Source organism: Gymnoscopelus braueri (assembly GCF_963280865.1).
Source record: "Gymnoscopelus braueri genome assembly, chromosome: 18".
In the NCBI taxonomy this organism is placed as follows: domain Eukaryota; kingdom Metazoa; phylum Chordata; class Actinopteri; order Myctophiformes; family Myctophidae; genus Gymnoscopelus; species Gymnoscopelus braueri.
In genome coordinates this window covers 28,824,678-28,843,033 of record NC_137618.1, presented here as the reverse complement: position 1 = coordinate 28,843,033, position 18,356 = coordinate 28,824,678, and the positions used below count along the sequence as shown (strand labels likewise).

At 39.8% G+C, this 18,356-nt stretch overlaps 2 protein-coding genes across 2 annotated transcripts; both read left to right on the top strand.

Moving 5' to 3' along the window:
• Positions 1–1,563: 1,563 nt before the first annotated feature.
• On the top strand, positions 1,564–5,947 carry LOC308073311 (interferon alpha/beta receptor 2-like; the record flags this gene model as incomplete). Its single annotated transcript, XM_080412187.1, has 6 exons — positions 1,564–1,643; positions 1,991–2,166; positions 2,532–2,692; positions 4,034–4,196; positions 5,063–5,175; positions 5,693–5,947. 6 exons carry the CDS (start codon positions 1,564–1,566, stop codon positions 5,945–5,947), a joined length of 948 nt encoding a protein of 315 aa, XP_080268313.1.
• A 2,492-nt stretch (positions 5,948–8,439) lies between these two features.
• On the top strand, positions 8,440–17,778 carry LOC308073664 (interleukin-10 receptor subunit beta-like). Its single transcript, XM_080412694.1, has 7 exons — positions 8,440–8,582; positions 9,859–9,979; positions 12,366–12,535; positions 13,210–13,364; positions 13,721–13,871; positions 14,142–14,287; positions 16,150–17,778. The coding sequence occupies exons 1-7, from the start codon at positions 8,522–8,524 to the stop codon at positions 16,339–16,341; spliced, it is 996 nt and encodes a 331-aa protein (XP_080268820.1). The 5' UTR covers positions 8,440–8,521; the 3' UTR covers positions 16,342–17,778.
• Positions 17,779–18,356: the final 578 nt, after the last annotated feature.

The following is an 18,356-nucleotide window of genomic DNA, read 5'->3' as shown; positions in this document are numbered from 1 at the left end:
CTCTTAATTGATCGTTGCCTTTCTCGTTGCATTTACATTGTGATAATGCTCTGTAGTTATAGGGATGTGATGGAATGTGATAGATTATAGGTATTTTATAATTATCATTATTATCATAATTATCATTACATTATTATTATTATTGTTGTTATTATTACAATTATATGATTTTTATTCTTCATTTGTTCAAAAGAAGTGTTTTTCTCTGATGGTTCTGTCTCCCTCTTTAACAGCTTATAATTGTGTGTGTGTGTGTGTGTGTGTGTGTGTGTGTGTGTGTGTGTGTGTGTGTGTGTGTGTGTGTGTGTGTGTGTGTGTGTGTGTGTATTGTGTATGCATGTGCGTGTCATTGCACATATACATATTTAAAAGGGCTGTGATTTATTTTTTGGTCCAAAAAAGAAAAAGTTAATACTTTATCCTGTGTTGTAATAATAATAATAATAATAATAATAATTAATAATAATTTAAAAAATGATGATGATGATCAAATCAATTATGTTCCCTTTAAGGAAGCTACAGGTGGTGACTCAATCCTTTTAAAAACAGTTGTGCTTTCTTCTATTGACCTAATAGTAAAGACAGTATGAGCCATGGGCTTGTGCAATTTGTTGTTTTAGGATGGATGGATGGATCGATGGATGGATGGATTGGCGGACAGACGGATGTTATTCAGTTGTCATAGCAGTTGGGCAATATGTCGTTTTAAAGTGCTTACTATGTCACAACGTGTCGCATCGCCTCGTGTTGGGAGCTTGTGGATTGGCTATTTTATGTGACACGATTGTATGATGAAGTAGAGCCTTCATTTATGAAAAAAAAACATAAAAAGTTGAAATATGGAGATACAAGGTTTCAGCCTAACAGCAACGATATCATCCCTGTAAGCACACATTATGTTGCACACACTATTTCTAGGTTTTCCTGTAGTACACTCTATTAACAACTCTATTAACAACCCATTCAGCATCTGTGTCATTTTAGATTTTTGCGTTGGCTATTCAAACAAGACCAGGAGACCTGGTTCTGCCAGACGCAGAATAAATTCCTTTTCCTTTTATGCCCATGTATGGACGAAAGGGGGACGAAATTGGCTGACTCTATTCAGCACTGTGATTGGCTAGCGAGACACATGATGACATTAATAATCTATAAATAGGATTATGCACTTCAAAAAATCATATTTTTTTAAGTGAGCTCCATCACTATTGGGGAAGAAACTTGAACCCTCTTTTATGCCCATGTATGGACGAAATAGGGACAAAGCCTTATGTAGGCCGACCCCTTGGGTCTGGCAAAAAAGGCAGACATACAAGCTCACAGCGCGTCAATTCGTGCCGTGCTGCGAGCTTGTACATCTGCTATTTTTTAACATAATATTTTAAAAATCTTGAAAATGTGTGAAGTACTGATTTAGAAGGCATTTGTAGAATCAGTCTCTGGTCTTAATGGGTTAAGCGTGCAGTGTTTTTGACGGTGTCCCTCTCTCTCTCTCTCTCTCTCTCTCCAGCACTGGGTGCTTCTCTACTGGCTCCTCTCAATGTGACCATCAGGTCCTTGAACATGGAACACTGGCTCACCTGGCTGCCTGCTCCAGACATGCCTGCCGACGCACGCTATAGAGTTCACACCCTCCGCCTCAGGTATGATGAGATATAGCACCACTTAAACCCATTATACTTTGTTGACTGGAGTCCCCCAGGGGTCTATACTAGGCCCCCTCCTTTTTCCCTCTACACACCATGAGTCTTCATCAGAATTGGACATGAGCTGGACATGACAGTCTGCTGTGGTAAGGATGGGATGTCAGTGTTGTTACCTGTTACCAGCATCCTGACTGTTCCTTTCCTAGCTTTCTTTCTCTCTCCTTCCCTCCATCTCTCCCCCCCCCTCTCTCTCTCTCTCTCTCTCTCTCTCTCTCTCTCTCTCTCTCTCTCTCTCTCTCTCTCTCTCTCTCTCTCTCTCTCTCTCTCTGTATCACTCCATCCAGGAGGAGCAAGTGGAAGCCAGTCACTGGTTGTGAGAGTCTGCGGTCCAGCCAGGTGTGTAACGTGACCATGATTTTCAAGGAGCTGTTGGAGCAGTATCGAGGTCGAGTCCAGGCTTTCACTTTCACCCACACCTCAAACTGGACCTATTCTGGCCTGTTCCAGCCGCTCAGAGACAGTGAGAACCCACCCAGATTATTATATTAACCTCTAGAGAAGGTTCCTTTATCTCCTTCGCTTGCTCTCTTTTTCTCTCTCTATCTCATAGGCAGGTGGGTGCTGTAAAAAAAAAGATGGACTCAGTCTGTGTGTCTATACAGTATTTGCTTAGTGTATACTTGCTTAGACAATCTCTTGCAACTCAATCAGCCGGCATTAGGTGTAGTTTTTAACCTTTACAGGAAAACAAACTATAACATTGGCATTCACATATTACTACACAGACATCCAGTCCAAATAAATATACAACACTTTAAATTGATCTATTTTGTATCAAATGAACCCCTTCGTTCTTTGTATGACCATTAACCCCTGACCCCACAGCTGTCCTGGGTCCTCCTGACGTGTCGGTTTCTGGTTGTGGAAACTGCCTCCTCCTGCAGTTCAATCCTCCTATCCCTATGGGGCACCAGTCACACCAGCAGCTCCTGGCGGTCTACAGAGGACTTACCTGCCTGGTGCGCAGGACCAGGGACGGAGCACAGGTACACTCAATTTCACATGAACTACTGAGGTGTTAACATAAGATAAGATAAAACTTTATCTGTAGTCTATACGTCTAGCTGAGTGGGTAGAGATGCCGTCAGGTAACCAGAAGGTCACTGGTTCACCCCCCGGCCCGCCCAGTATACGTGTCAAAGTGTCCCTAAGCAAGTCACTCTTAACCTCTAACAGACCCCACACTTGTTTTTTCCACACTTGTGATATGTACTCTCAGAACGTTTCAGGGCAGGGCTGTGTGTGCTTAGTTGGTACAGTATAGACTACCAGGAAATCAAAACTGAAAAACCACAACGCACCAGAAGCGAGGCGCTCGAAAAAGCCGCTCAGGATATTGAAGGTTGCGCTTGTCGGCTGGCAGACAGCGTTTACCTTCCAGAGGGTTTGTTGTTTTGCGTTTCGACAGCGCTGTGGTTCTGCCCACACCTTCCCATCATCATCACCACCACCAGCACAATGTATGCCTGTGTTCGAGGAAACACAGCGGCTAATGATCAGAGCTGCATCTCAAAACAGCCTCGTCTCATCTTCCATTAAAGTTAATCATGTGGTTCACAAACTTTTTCACATCAAGGACCTCCAAATGGATTGAATTGGAATGCAGAGGGGAAAGAAAAAGTTAATAAATCATTAAATGATGACAAATTCTATTGCAATTCAAATTCGATTCATAAAATTATTGTGCCAGTTTAACCACTTTCAACCTGGCGTCCCTATCAACATTTTTCAAACATTTTCGATAATGTTATTTATTATATTAAGAAAACAGCACATCTACAAGTTTGTAGATCTTTTTGACAAGCTATTTAACTATTATAACTATTTTCATTTTATTTTTTGTGAGATAGGGTGGCTATTACCCAACAGCGACAAAATAGGAGAGTAAAAAGTATTGATATGTAATGTGGTGTCCTGAAAAGGAATCCATTAAGAAACCACAAAAACAAGACAAAAAGCTTCCAGCTCACAACATGTCACTATGCGATATGCATTGTGAGGTTACAGGTTTACTTTTATTTTTGTTGTCGAACATTTTCACCTATAATAACCCAATGCCCAAAATATGGACGCCAAGTTGAAAGTTGTCAAAACTCAGGACACATCGGCTGCATAACTGCAGATACCGATGTCGTCAAAGAAGTCAGACTGACATCGATCAGAGGCTCTGTAGGAAGCATCAGGTGAACGAGGAACTGAAAAGCTTGGGAAAGTTACCATGAGTCTTAATTATAGGGGATCGGGGAAATGGCTGACATGGTTGACATTGTGTTTAATAGTTACTATGGGAACCCTGGCCACTGAGAGCATGTCTGCCCTGTTTACAGTTCACTCTCAACCTACCTTACCAAGAAGACACTGTGATTGGCTACCTGCAGCCAGAGGTGGAGTATTGTGTGACTGTCACTGCGACGACGATCTTTAACCTTAATTCCATCCCGTCTCCAGCGCACTGCGCCTTCACCAGCCCTCCCCCCACCAACCAATCAGGTAGGAGCCAGGATTCCATTATTTTGTTTTTTTTCTTAATTTCTTGATTAAAACTAGCATATCTACAAGCTCACAATAAATTTTTTTGAACGTTTTTGACAAATGTTTGAATATGTGCCCAAAATAGGGACACAAAGGTTAATGTGGTTAGGTTAACATACATTTTAAATTAACTCAAACAAACAGCTGCTTGTACCTGTATGAGTGAGAAATGAACATTAAATTGTTAAATAGTGATATTATCAAATAGTGATATTATCAAATATCAAACATATCAGACATTCACATTTTCTAAAAGTAAATGCATGTATTTAATTCAGTCTGACCAGAAGCAGCAGGGATAAAACATATCCCCACCGGCCATAAAAATGAAAGACCAGAGGGGAGATATCAAAAGCAGATGCTTAATAATTATTAATTAGCGAGTTGTAAAGCAATGTGAGCTCCGGGTGACACAAAGCAAGAAGTCCTGCCCGGGCAGCAGGGCTGACAGGCAGGGGAGGAAACACAGAGATCTATGTGCTCATGTCTGGCAGCTGGTCTATAAAAGGTCGATACATTTTAGCTGATAATGATAAATATGCCATATAGTTGCTCAAATCTTGATTATATCCATATCTACACCTACTAATTTAAAACTTTGTTTTCAATATTTTAAATATTGGAGTTATGCTATACTATATGTTCGGCTTATCAGCCCAATCTGTTAGGCACGGCTGGTGCTATCTTCTCATATCCAACAGCCTGCATGAGTGCATGTTGCATGAGGTAAACCTGCCCTTGGTTGGATAAGCTCTAGCATGGAGGAATGCCTACATGGCAGCTACTGTAATGTAACTGTAACTGTACTTTACTGTGTCCTGCAGTATATGTCATCCTCAGCCTGCTGGGTGTATTCTGTCTATTGGCACTTCTCCTCATGGGATTGGTCATATACGGTGGTCAGCTGATCTCACGACAACGATTACCCAAAACTCTGGTTGGTGGATTTATTTGACCTCTGATGGTCAACTGACTTATGTTTATTATTGCCACAATTTGGTTTAAAATGTTCTCTGGTATTAAACATGGACTGTCGACCAATTCAAAGCAGAAAACTGTAAATTATTGCTATTATGGAAGTACGTGAATCAGTACATTATATTGTTACTTTTTTATGTTTTTTTCATAAATTAATGAACCTATGTTATACTTTGTCATATGAAAGTCATGCAAACATTGTAGAAATAGCAGACCTACAATCTCAAAACGCGTTGCAATGCGACGCGTTGTGAGCTTGTAGATTTGCTATTTCGCTATTTCTGAAATTGTTTGGCATTTTCTGTTTGAAGATTTCTTGCCAAATCTTCTGCAGTATTCTTGCCAAATGTTAAATTTTTGCAGTATGTTCTCCTGTTACTGTATGACATTCCCAGAATAGGCACACTGGGTGCAATAAGTTCATATTAAGGTGCTATGTTATATTATGTATCTCTCTCATTTTACCTCCCGTCTAGTCTTCCATTCTCCTCTACAGTCAACTCCTCCATACGGCCCAGTCTGACCAGTGCATCCATCAGTCTGACCATCAGTTCATCCAACAGTCTGACCACCAGTTCATTCAACAGTCTGACCAGTACATCCAGCAGTCTGACCAGTTCGTCCAACAGTCTGACCAACTGGTCATGTCTGACCAGTTGATCCAGGTCTCAGCTGTGATCCTTCCCCTGGATGACAGCTCCTCTGTGGGCCCTGGACAAGAAGTGTTTTAGGAATCAATGGAGGTTGTTGTCTGTCCTCCTTCCTCCCTATACTGTATGTGTTTTGTCTTTTACTGTCTTTTGTCTTCTTCTCATCTGGCAAAGATCACAGGGTGATCCATGTTTGTTTGGATGTAGTCCAAAATGTGAAACAAGTGCACAAAACCGTAGCTAACTGACTCCCAAATGTAACATCATTGTGAAGCAAACATGATGTAAGAATGTATCAAAAAGTTTCAAATAGCAAAAATAGCTGCTCCGCCATTTTCACTATTTGGTGTACAAGTGTAGGGCTTAAATGGTAACATGTCTGCGTGTGCACATGTGTGTGTGTGTGTGTGTGTGTGTGTGGGGGGGGGGGGGTCTCAGCTTTGTCAAAATGGGGCTCCAAGGTTGGGAACCACTGTATAGCACTTTTAAGATACATATGCTAGCACCAGAAGAGGTCCCTCTATGTTTATGAGCCAGAGAACCACTTTAATGCAATTTACTGTAGCACCATTTGTGTTGCTTGTGTATAGGACTTTTACTGTACATGTGTTTGTAGTATACCGTACCATTCTATAGGATTTCTACACGTTTGTAGGTTACAATGCTAGCCACTGACTGCTGCCATTATCATCAACATGAGGAAATATGTATAGCATATGTGTATTTACTTTGTTACTGTATGTCATTGATAAGTTACTGTATTTTAGTGATACAATGTTTTCTTTCAAAGACAGATGTACTGTACTTTGATTTGCAAGTTTGGAGTGTTATGCATTTATTAAAATTGAATTTGATGTTGCATTTATAATTCAATTGCATCTTTTTCCTTTTCTTTTTGTTTCAATGACTTACACTGATAAATACTATAGTATTTTTACAGTACTGTGCTGCAAAAACTACAGCCATATCTAAGAGTGTATTGGTCAATAGCAGCTTGCAGATTAATGCATAAAATACAATTTTAACCGATTGGTATGGTAGAGTGGTTGGAGGAGGTCTTCCTCTTCCATTTATTAGACCCTGACTGTTGACTCTGACCCAGATGATGAACCAGAGGCAGTCACCAAGTCACCAAGAATATTATTACACTTTTCCAATGGATTAATACAATTCTGTCGCACCTCAATTTATTACAGCAAACTATTAAAGCACCTACAATATATTCAGCTACCTATAGAGGGTATGCGCATGCTTAAAGTGAATGGCACATCGAGTGGCAAAGCGAGTGGCAAAGCAACATGCAAAGTGAGTTTAACATTGTTTAATGTTGTTTAATGCAATCAGATATGATTTTCTGTTTGGATGCATGGGCTGTCAAGGCCAGAAAGTATTTTTTTGACACTCAGTAGGCATTCCTGCATAACTTCCGGGTTTGATGATGATGTCACACGCATACCCTATTGCTTGTTAAAGCAGCTCTGCCATTTTATGTAACCACTTGAACCCTAGCATTCTTATTCTGGGCATGTCATAATAGGCAAATATTTGCTGAGTATTGCAGATCTACAAGATTGAAAGCGTCATGTATGTTATGCCACTTTGTGAGCGTGTAGATCGGCTATTTTTGGCAAAGAGATTTGGTATAGAGGGAGAAAATGAGAGAGCCAAGGATAGACCCATAGGGACCTCGGTCTACAAAGTGTAGGTGTGTGTGTGTATGTGTGTGTGATACATCACATGTAACTTTAATCAGACAGTGGAATATCAGTATTATTATTATTATCATTTTATTATTTACATTTTTCATATTGAGGTAATGTCCATTTCATTTTTAAAGGTGAAAAGAAGAGCACTTATTTGTATCTAATGGGGGACTGTGGCCTAATGCTCATGAAATTGCAGTATAGGTACAATTTTGAGGTATTTTTACTTTAATGGAGCATTTCCAAATTTCTGTACTTTTACTTCTACTCATTACATCTTGAGGTAGATATTGTGCTTTTTATTCCACTACAATTAGTAGTGTATAGTTATGCTATTTGAAAATAGCCGATCTACAAGGCCTTGCAATGCAACGCATTGTGAGCCTGCTATTTTCAAAAGATTTGTATACATTTTGAAAACTTGTGAAATTGGACATTCTGCATAATGGTTACTTTTACTTTTGGTACTTAAAGTACATTTTGATGCCAATACTTTTGTACTTTTACTCAAGTAAATTTTGTATTCCGGACTTTTACTTGTAACAGATTATTTCTACATTGCAGTAGACTATTGATACTTTTATTTAAGTAAAAAGTACTTTTAACACCACTGTCAAATTGGGAGTCCATGAAATGGAAAGGGTTGAGAATAAACCAACCACAATAAATATGCTGAAAACAGTGAGCCCAACACAGCGGCCTCTGCATGAGAGCCTCTACTCTACAGCCAGGGAACCAAGCTCGGTGTAACACTTCTCTCCGTGGTCACGGAATTCGATAGGTCGCCAACTTCGGTGTAACCACGGCTGGTGGACGTCACGCTACAGTAGTTTCGTTTTCCAGTCAGCGTACTTCCAGTCAACACAATGACTGAACGTACAAGGAACTCATGCATTTCTCAAACTACACGAAGCTAAAGCACAGCGGACATACCGTTATCTGTTTTTAAATTATGTCACCCGTCCTCTTGACTATAATTATCTGGGCATTTTCAACACTAGGAAGATCAAAAGGTAATAATCTATATCTGTGACCGTTTTATTCTTTCCTCAGCTTTGTTAATGATTTATCCAAACGGAGGAGGAGAGACTGACAGGTGTGTAGCCATGGATCACAGGCGGTCAACTGTCATATGTCATGTATGTCAGGACTATGACAGGCAGTGGTGGGGAAAAAAACATATATATATTTTTTACTTAAGTAAAAGTATCAATTCTGTAATGTAGAAATACTTACAAATATTTACAAGAAAAAGTCCGGAATACAACATTTACTTGAGTAAAAGTATTGGTATCAAAATGTACTTAAAGTACCAAAAGTAGAAAGTACTCATGCAGAAGAATGTACCGTTTCACAAGTTTTCAAATGTATACAAATCATTTGAAAATAGCAGATCTACAGCAAGCTCACAATGCTTGTAGATCGGCTATTTTCAAATGGCTGAAATGTACAGTATATAGGGTTAATGTATGTTTTGTAATAATAATCAAAATCTACAACTAGTAAATAAAGTTTAAAAAAAAGATTGTAGTGGAGTAAAAGTACAATATTTGCCTCTGAGATGTAGTGGAGTAGAAATAAAAGTACTGAAATATACTCCAGTAAAATAAAAAATACCTCAAACTTGTACTTAAGTACAGTGCTTGAGTAAATGTACTTAGTTACTTAGTTTACACCACTGATGACAGGTGTAATGTAGTAGGCTACTATACTCTACATCTTTGTCATTATTCTAATACTCTTGACTCTTGAGTTTGACATACAGTACGCTTAATTGCAATGATTTGCTGTCAATATTAATATTATATATAGAATAAATTACAATCGACACAAGTTTATAGCTGTCCAAAAATACTATTTTCAGGTGACCTGCTTTATTTATTTATTTATAAATACAGAAAGCTGAGAGTAAGACACTGTTGGAGAGAATATCGTGGCATGACATAAATCTATCTGTTTGTAAAGGCTGCATTAGCATAAAGTGATGCCCGAAGGTTTTCACTTTAATTAAATTAATGATCATAGCTGGGCATTATTTTGTGAAAGCCTCAATATTCATCCCCCCAATATTGAATCGAGGGATTTGGTCAAATCAGCCAGCCCTAATAGCTTCCCTAACCCCTATAGTATACACATGATAGGTCATTTTGTTATGGTAATTATACAATTATCAACAGCACAAGCAAGTCACTTCTAAAATGTTGATGACTTTAAAAACACTAACACATACCGGTAATATAACTTGATGTTATATTATGTCCTATGATCCTGTCTCTGGCATTACTTCAGGAGTTCTGCTGCCACCCAGAAATGTCATCATCGGCTCGTACAACATGGACCTGGTGTTGAGGTGGGATGCATCACTCAACAACACCGGTGACGGTGGGGTGGTCTACACAGCAGAGTACATGTGAGTACAGACAATTCACTCCCTGAGAATGGACTCTACTCTATCTATGGTGTATAAAGAGTATAAAGAATCCGGGAAACGCATCTGTGTCATTTTATATTTCTTTAGCTATTTTTTGAGAAATCTTGAAAATTTGTGCAAATCTTTGAATATATATATATATTTTTTTTAACTAATTTTTTTATCCCGCGATTTTTGTAACCCATATTTTTCACCCGGTGCCAATTTCCTAAGTGATCCTGGGCGCTACACCAGCCCTACACCAGCACTACACCAGTCCCCCACAGTAGGGAGGCCAGGGCCGAGCTCATGCTTCCTTCAGGCATGAGAGCCAACTGACCTTCTTGTCACCTGACGGGGGAGTTTCCCTGGTTGGACGTAGCGCGTGGAAGGAACACGTTATTCCAACCAGTTCCCTTCCCCTCCATCAGGCGCCCCGGCTGTCATGGGGGAGGCGGTATAGCGACCAGGATTACTACATGTTTTTGTGAGGGTATTAACTACCCTAGGAGACACGGGGAGAACATGCAAACTCCACACAGAGAATATATATATATTTAAAGCAAACATTTGTAACTCAAATTTTTGCTTCTGGGGGTCCCTGGAACAAAACATTTTGAGATGGGGGTCCACGGCCAAATACATATCTAAAAATGTCTTCTTAAATCCTAACAGTATGTTGCTATATCAGTGGTGCTCCAACTTTTCCATGTCAAGGACCCCCAAAATGATATGTATTTGGCCGCCGACCCCCATCTCAAAATATGTTGTTCCAGGCACTCTGTGCCACGCTATTTTTGAATAGCCAAAGAAATCTTAAAATGACACAGATGCGTTCCCGGTCTTAATGGATATTTTTTTCATTTTCTGGAGTCTGGAATATATATTTGGTGCTGTGACATACAGCCAGAGAGGCGGACATTGTAGGATTGACTGACAGTAGGAAAGCTGAGTGGGAGACATTGTAGGAGAGACTAGACACTAGGAAAGCTGACAGGGAGATGGGGAGACAGGCAGTAGGAAAGCTGAGTGGGAGACATTGTAGGAGAGACTAGACACTAGGAAAGCTGACAGGGAGATGGGGAGACAGGCAGTAGGAAAGATGAGAGTGAGATGGTCAAGGAGAGACATAAGCTGAGAGACAGACAGTTGGAAAGCTGAGAGTGAGACAGTGTATAGGAAAGACAGACAGCAGGAAAGTTGAGAGGGAGACAGTGGAGGTGGTATATATGTCTATAGAGGCAAGTGTCTCAACCTCGCCAACAACAACAAACTTGACTGAATACTGAGCTCAGTGTTAATAGCCTTAATTTGCTTCGGTTTAGTTTAGTAAAACATAATGCAAAGTTATAAAAACTGAGAGAAAATGATGAAAACACTGAAAGATGAGAAACGATTTACTAGCATGTATAGGTGAAATACCAAGATAAAATACCCAAGTTACGTGGACCATTTTGTGTTAAACGAAAACAGAAGCAGACTGTGGCTCACTTATAAACAGTCGCCAAACTGTAACTGTACACTTTTACAGTGAAATGTGAGAAACTTCCTTTTTCTGGGAAAGGACACGCCCACTGACTTCACCTTCCGTGAATGACCGCTTTGTTTCCAGTCAGTAAACACATCTCAGCTCCACTATCACTAGAGCAGCCACTACCAACCTGTGGGCTGGGGCCCAATGAGATTTCATTGTGATACAGATAAATAGGAACTTAGTTTAGTTTAGTTTCGTTTATTTGAAAAGTAATAACACAAGTTATAACCAATCAGGGATATGATTTTGCAGTGGTCACTGGTTCCCAAACTTTTTAGCTCGAGACCCAAAACAGAAATTTGATGTCTCCAGTGAAAATAGCCGAACGACGTATTGTGAGCTTGTGGATCTGCTATTTTCATTCTTAAAAGTTTACTTTATTTTATTTTTATTTATGGAATTTCTTTGAGAGGTACTCGGACAGTACATAATTATCCAGATAAATATCAAACATTTTTGATAATTATCAGGATAGCCCCGATCGTCTGTAAGCAGATTTGGAAAGTTAAGATTGCTTTCAAGAGGCCAGATTATTGTTTTCGACCAGCATCGAACCGGGAACCCCAACTGTCGGGAGGGGCATTTCCTAACCAAAATCTCCCGATCCTCCTCTGAGCGAGTAATATTGATGATTAATTTGATATAAGAGCAGAGAGGGACACAGCAAGAGATGGCCCTGATGGAACAGTCTCGGGCTTTGTTCAGACAGCAAATGTCTTCCTGAATATTACTTTTATTTATTCAGTAGCGGAAATGAGCTTCCGTACTGCAGCGGGGACTGTGATTTCAAGCTCTCAAAGTCAAAACAGTACTACCCATTGCATTCACACAACTTTTGATTGTGTTTATCAGAACGCCAGTGAGTGACTACAGAGTTGGCTGTGTGAACAGAACGGGACTTAGCTGTGATTTCACCGACCTCAGCAGCTTATATGGCACATACACCTGCAGGGTGAGAGCAGAGCTGGGCTCAGATCATTCCGTCTGGGTGGAGAGCACCCCCATCACCTTGGATAAAGACAGTGAGTGCATGGCTGTGTTTGTTATGGATTGCAATCTATATTATTAATTTCTTTTAGACCGATGCTAGGTTTGATGTCTACCTGCTATCCTGGTTAGTTTCTAGCACTTAACCCATTCAATCCGGGAACACATCTGTGTCACTTTAGATTTATTTGGCTATTCAAAAATAGCAGACATACAAGCTCATAGAGCAGCTTGTAGATTTGCAATTCTAAATTTGTGCAAATCTTTTAATATATATTTTAAGCGAACATTTGTAACTCAAATCTTTGCTTCTGGGGGTCCCTGGAACAACATATTTTACATATGTATATATATATATTGAAAGATTTGCACAAAGTTTCAAGATATTTAAAAAAATAGCAGATCTACAAGCTGCCGCGCTATGAGCTTGTATATCTGCTATTTTTGAATAGCCAAACAAAATCTAAAATGACAGATATGCGTTCCTGGAATGAAAGGGGTTAATGCTTTCACCACAAGGCTGTAATATTCAGGGTTCTATAAATTCCAGCCTCAGGGCCTGACTTGTTTTATGTGTAATTCCTTACCCCCTAGTCTGAGTTCACGACTTACTTCAGAATCAGATGGCCAGAAACCTTTCATCTCCATATTCCATGTTGTTATGTTTTTTTCTTTTCTTGTGTGTTGCGCCCCCCCCCCCCCCCCACAGCTACCATTGGCCCACCTACAGTGTCTGCAAGGAGCAGTGGGTCTCATTTGGAAGTCAGTATAACGGACCCAAAGTTCAGGATCTCTGAACTGAAGCTTGCCTACAGCCATGTCACATATAACATCACCTACTGGAAGGAAGGACACCAGGAGAAGGTCCGTTTACAGTCCATACACTCATCTCAGCACACCTAACACCTTCAAGACACGATAAAATGACATGAGACATAAACATAATATGTTTATACATAAGACACAAGTTAACATCTATTCAGACAGTAGACTATACATTAGACACTTAAAGAGCTTTAGGCAGTAGGCTATGCTGTTAGACCAGGGGTCTTCAGGCCAAGGACCCCTTAGCTGAGAGAGAGATGAAGCAGGGACCCCCATCATATATTTTATAATTGTGTACTTGTAGATCTGCTATTTTTGTCCTACAGTATACACTACTACTGTATATAGTAAACACTGTAGGACATTGACTTACTGTACAACACTGCCCTCTACAGGCTAAAAGCTTGAGTGGGATCCAGCAGAACCTTGTGTTTCTTAATGAGTTGCATCCGAGGACCAGGTACTGTGTGCAAGTCCAGGTCCACACAGTGAGAAACCCCAGGCCCAGTCTGCCCAGTAACATCACCTGTCACACCACCAGCAGCAGTGAGTTATTGGTCCTTTACAGTGCTGGAAAGTAACATTTACTCAAGTACTGCTCTTGTGTACAATTTTGAGATACTTTTACTTTACTTGAGTATTTCAATTTAAATTACTTTATAATTTTACCCCTTTGTCATACTTTGTCTATTCGAAAACAGCTCGTAAATATGCTATGCTGGATTAATCAATCATTGTGATAATTGTAATAGTGCTAGTAATTGTAATAATGCTGTAATAAGTGTCCTTCCTGGTCCATCTGTCATCCGTCTGCAGAAGAAGAGGCTCCCTGGGTGGCAGCTGTGGTGACACTTGTTATCATGGCAATGGTGGTGGCTCTGGTGGTGCTGGCGGTGGTGTACAGGAAGATGATATCCAACTTCCTGTGTCCCAAAGACTCACTACCCCAACACTTCAAAGAGGTGTGTGCACGTGTGTGTGTGTGTGTGTGTGTGTGTGTGTGTGCGCGTGCATGCGTGTGTGCGTGTGCGTGTGTCTATGTGTGTGTGTGTGTGTGTGTGTGTGTGTGTGTGTGTGTACCTGCATACCTGTTTACATTGACTATATTCAGTTTTACCCCTACACCTTCAATGGAACACACGTTTTGATTTCTCTAAGCTTAACCAATTAAGACCTGAGGCCGATTCTACAAATGCCTTCTAAATCAGTAGTTCTCACACTCTCAAGATTTTTCAAAAATGTTCAAAAATAGCAGATGTACAAGCTTGCAGCGCGGCACAAGGTGACATGCTGTGAGCTTGTATGTCTGCTATTTTTCAATAGCCAACGCTATAATCTAAAATTACACAAATGCTCTCCCAGTTTTAAATAGGTTAAAAGGCAGATATATTAGAGTAGTGGTTCTCAACCTCTTCTGGATCAAGGCCCAGACCTTTTCTGGATCAAGCGTATGCGGCCCACCCATTTGACCACTTGACACAGCAGCCGATATAGGCTAAGTAGTCCGATGGGTGGGCTCTGCGTGCATTTTCAGAAAATGTTATGTTAAGTTATGATCAGCCCCAGCCCACAGGTTGAATATCACTGTATTAGAGCATGTACAGTATGCCTCATGTTATGACACAACATTAATGAACCCCGGTGACTCAACCAGTTAGTTCAAACCGCACAGAAACCAAACAGTCTCAATCTCTCTTTCCTCTCTACTCACTTTAATATACTGAAACACAAACCGCTCAGAATTTAAAAAATACTCTTGTAGATCTGTCCCTTTCCTGTCAGAGCTGTGTGCGTCTTGTTTACCACTGTTTAGAGTCTCTAATTGGGGTGTAAGATTTCACACAATTCACGGTTCAATTCAATACAATTGAACCGTGTTGCGGTTCGGTACATTTTCGATACAAGCAAAAAAGTAGAAATGCCAGAGAATTGTCTTTGATTTAAAAAAAATTGTCATTAAATCTGCTACCATCATAAACATAGCTAATAATATTTATTTATTTTAAACAATGATGGAGCTATACCTGACTCATCTTCTGGTGTGTCTTCTTAGCAGAATTTAAAACGAAAACAGCTCTTTATAAAAAAAATTAATGTAGTAGTACTAGTTATAAACAAGTACAAAGAAAATAAACAATTCTGCTTTTAATGGGCTCATGAAGGAATAGAGTAACGGGGCTCAATCAGAAAAGTCTGCGTTTTGCATTACAGAATAGAGTGTTATATCTGGGGCAATAAATGTACCAATTACCGTGGGTCTGAATCAGGTGGGAATGCAATGGTTGCCTAAATGCTGTGGGCAAAGTTTGTAACACGTTTGTGTAGCTCCGTGTTTTCGTTAAGTATCACCTATTGACACACTGGGGTGATGTTTGAAGTATTCCCACTGACATTACGTACTCTTGTGTAGCAGATGGGACATGCCATTGTTGTTTTATCTACCGGTCTCTTGCCATCACCCTAGTAATTCACAGGGAACACCAGACCTGCTGGTCTTCTGTTTCTGGTCATGACATTTGTATAGCACACCTCTCAGTGGAACCTGTTGGTTCCATCGTTTGGAGTTGGACTGCCTTGTTGAGCACAGATCCATTGAGAGGGCTCTCTTTCAATGGGTCTGGTTGAACACAGAGACGTTGATTAAAAAAAGACCACTGAAAGCCTCCTACTGAAAGGTTCAATACGAATAGATTTTTATATTTTTTTATTCCGTAAAACAGACAGTGTTTTTTCATTCATACTTATAAGTTGAATATTAATTTGCCACCAAACACAATAATATTTCTGGACCTTCTGACCTTACCAAACCTATCTCTTCTCTCAGTACCTGCTGAAGCCCCCCCATTTGGCCCTGCACAAGTCTCCGCCCCCTGAGGAGGTTTTCCACCAGGTGCACATCCTGTCAAATGTGACAAGCGAAGGGGAAGTGCTCCCTCTGGAGGAGGGAGGGGTGCACTGCAGTAAACAACCAGACAGTGCGACAGGAGGCAAATATTACATGGACCAATCAGTATAGCAAGCAACGGCGCAAATGGAGGAAGATAACATCAAAAACAATTATGCGGAGAGATTGAAATGTGGTGGCGAGGAGGAAGACTTTCAGTTTGTTATAAAACTGGTTTTGCTGGGAGCGTTTCTTACAAGGAACTGGAAACAGGAACTTCAATCGTTTTTTTGTGAAGACTTTGTCATGTCTGCTTCATTGTACGGCACAGCGGGGAGAGAGGGAGACAGGAAGGGAGGGGGTCACATGACTTGCAGTACACAACCTGGAGTCGGTTTGTGTCCACTTGCATTTACATTGTACTGTAGGAACATGATCTGATGGAGAAACCAAGACGCCCCAGGACTCTGTGTGTTGAAGTCCTGTTTAAAGTACATGCTTTACAGCTATGCTGTTCACTGTGCTTCAGTTTTACACTCCGTGACATTCCACAGTTATGCTGTTTTTTTTGGGGGGGGGGGGTTTGCAATCAAAGTCTGTTTCCAAGCAGTTTTTAATATGAAGTACTTATATCAGAGTTATAGAAGATAAAGCATGCTGTGTTTGTAGTTAAACATAGCACTTAACATATTCATAATTCCCAGAAAACTGTTCGCCCGCCCCGAATATGCATGCATGCATGCATGGCAAGTTTATTATTGTTAAATTGAATAAATGAAATAACAAAACGAAATTAACTGAAAAATAACAAAACGAAATTAACTGAAAAACAAAAAACAAAACCTGAAAGTTTTACAAAAACAAAATAAAACGAAAAGTAACATATGTCCTTAATAAACATATGTTCTCAATGTTTTTCATACATAAGATTAGTATTTTGGGTGACTGGATATGAAATCTAGGTTCCAGTTCTGTAGCTGTGTCCGATTAAAGGGATATTTCACTTTCAAACATGTTTGAAAGTGAAATATCCATTTAAACTCTGAATATTTTTGTTTATGTTGTGATGTTTTGAGTTTTTATTACACAATATTAAAACTAAGCCTTTTCAAAAACAATGCAAATTAAGCTAAACTAACCCACTTTACATACTAATAAAAAATAAACTGAAATTGAACACTATAATATCCTTGATTAATTTTACTGTAAAGTGCTTTGGACAGATCATCAAACAACATGTATCATTCTTCTGCACTCAAATCTTATAATGACGTCGTAGACGCGTTGGTATTGTGTGAACTTGAGAGGATTTGGGGAAGACAACAGCTCTCCAGAATGGTGATATGACACTGAAAAGAAGACGCGTAGGCATCTTCACACAGTCACCATTCCAACAATAAAACTATGAAATTCTACTGCTGAACAAAAGCATGGAAGAAACATCTTCAATTCCATGGAAGAAACATCTTGTATTTAATGTGCATTCTGTTCTTCTCCCCCCCCCTTTTTTATCGTTTAATTTAAAATATTGATTACAAATTGTATTTATTACGAATTGTACATTTGCAAAGCTGCATATGAAATTTTTTGGAAATAAAAGCATATCTCTATAATTTGTATTTGTATTTGTATAGCCTGCTATTTGATATTTGTTGATATTTTGATGAGAATGTGCTAAGAAATAATATAGTAATAATTTGTTCAAGTTTTTACGAGACTTATTAGAAACTGAAATTCCGATGTTCAGATGTTTGTTCAACAAATTGTCATGTTTTTTATTATTATTAATTATTTTATTACACTGGCATATTCTTTGAAATGTACCTTTAATACTGGGCAAGCATAGCATAGATATGAAGCATAGTGCAAGGAGAAAAAAAACTCTGAACTGCGGCTGCGCATCATATCTGGGGTACACACCCCATAGGCCGAAGGGATAATCGTACGTGATTGGCTAGTTGGTTGTCAAGGAGACACGTGGTATTGGGCAGCAATCGCAGGCCGACAGGGCTATGGGACGTAGCCTCTCCAGCAGTGTTGCCATGTCGGCTTATTATAAGCGACCTTGGGCTTTTTCCCCCCTGTAAAGCCGCTTGTAAATATTGGTAGTTGAGCGGTCCGGAACAGGCAGGACCGGGTTGCGTTTT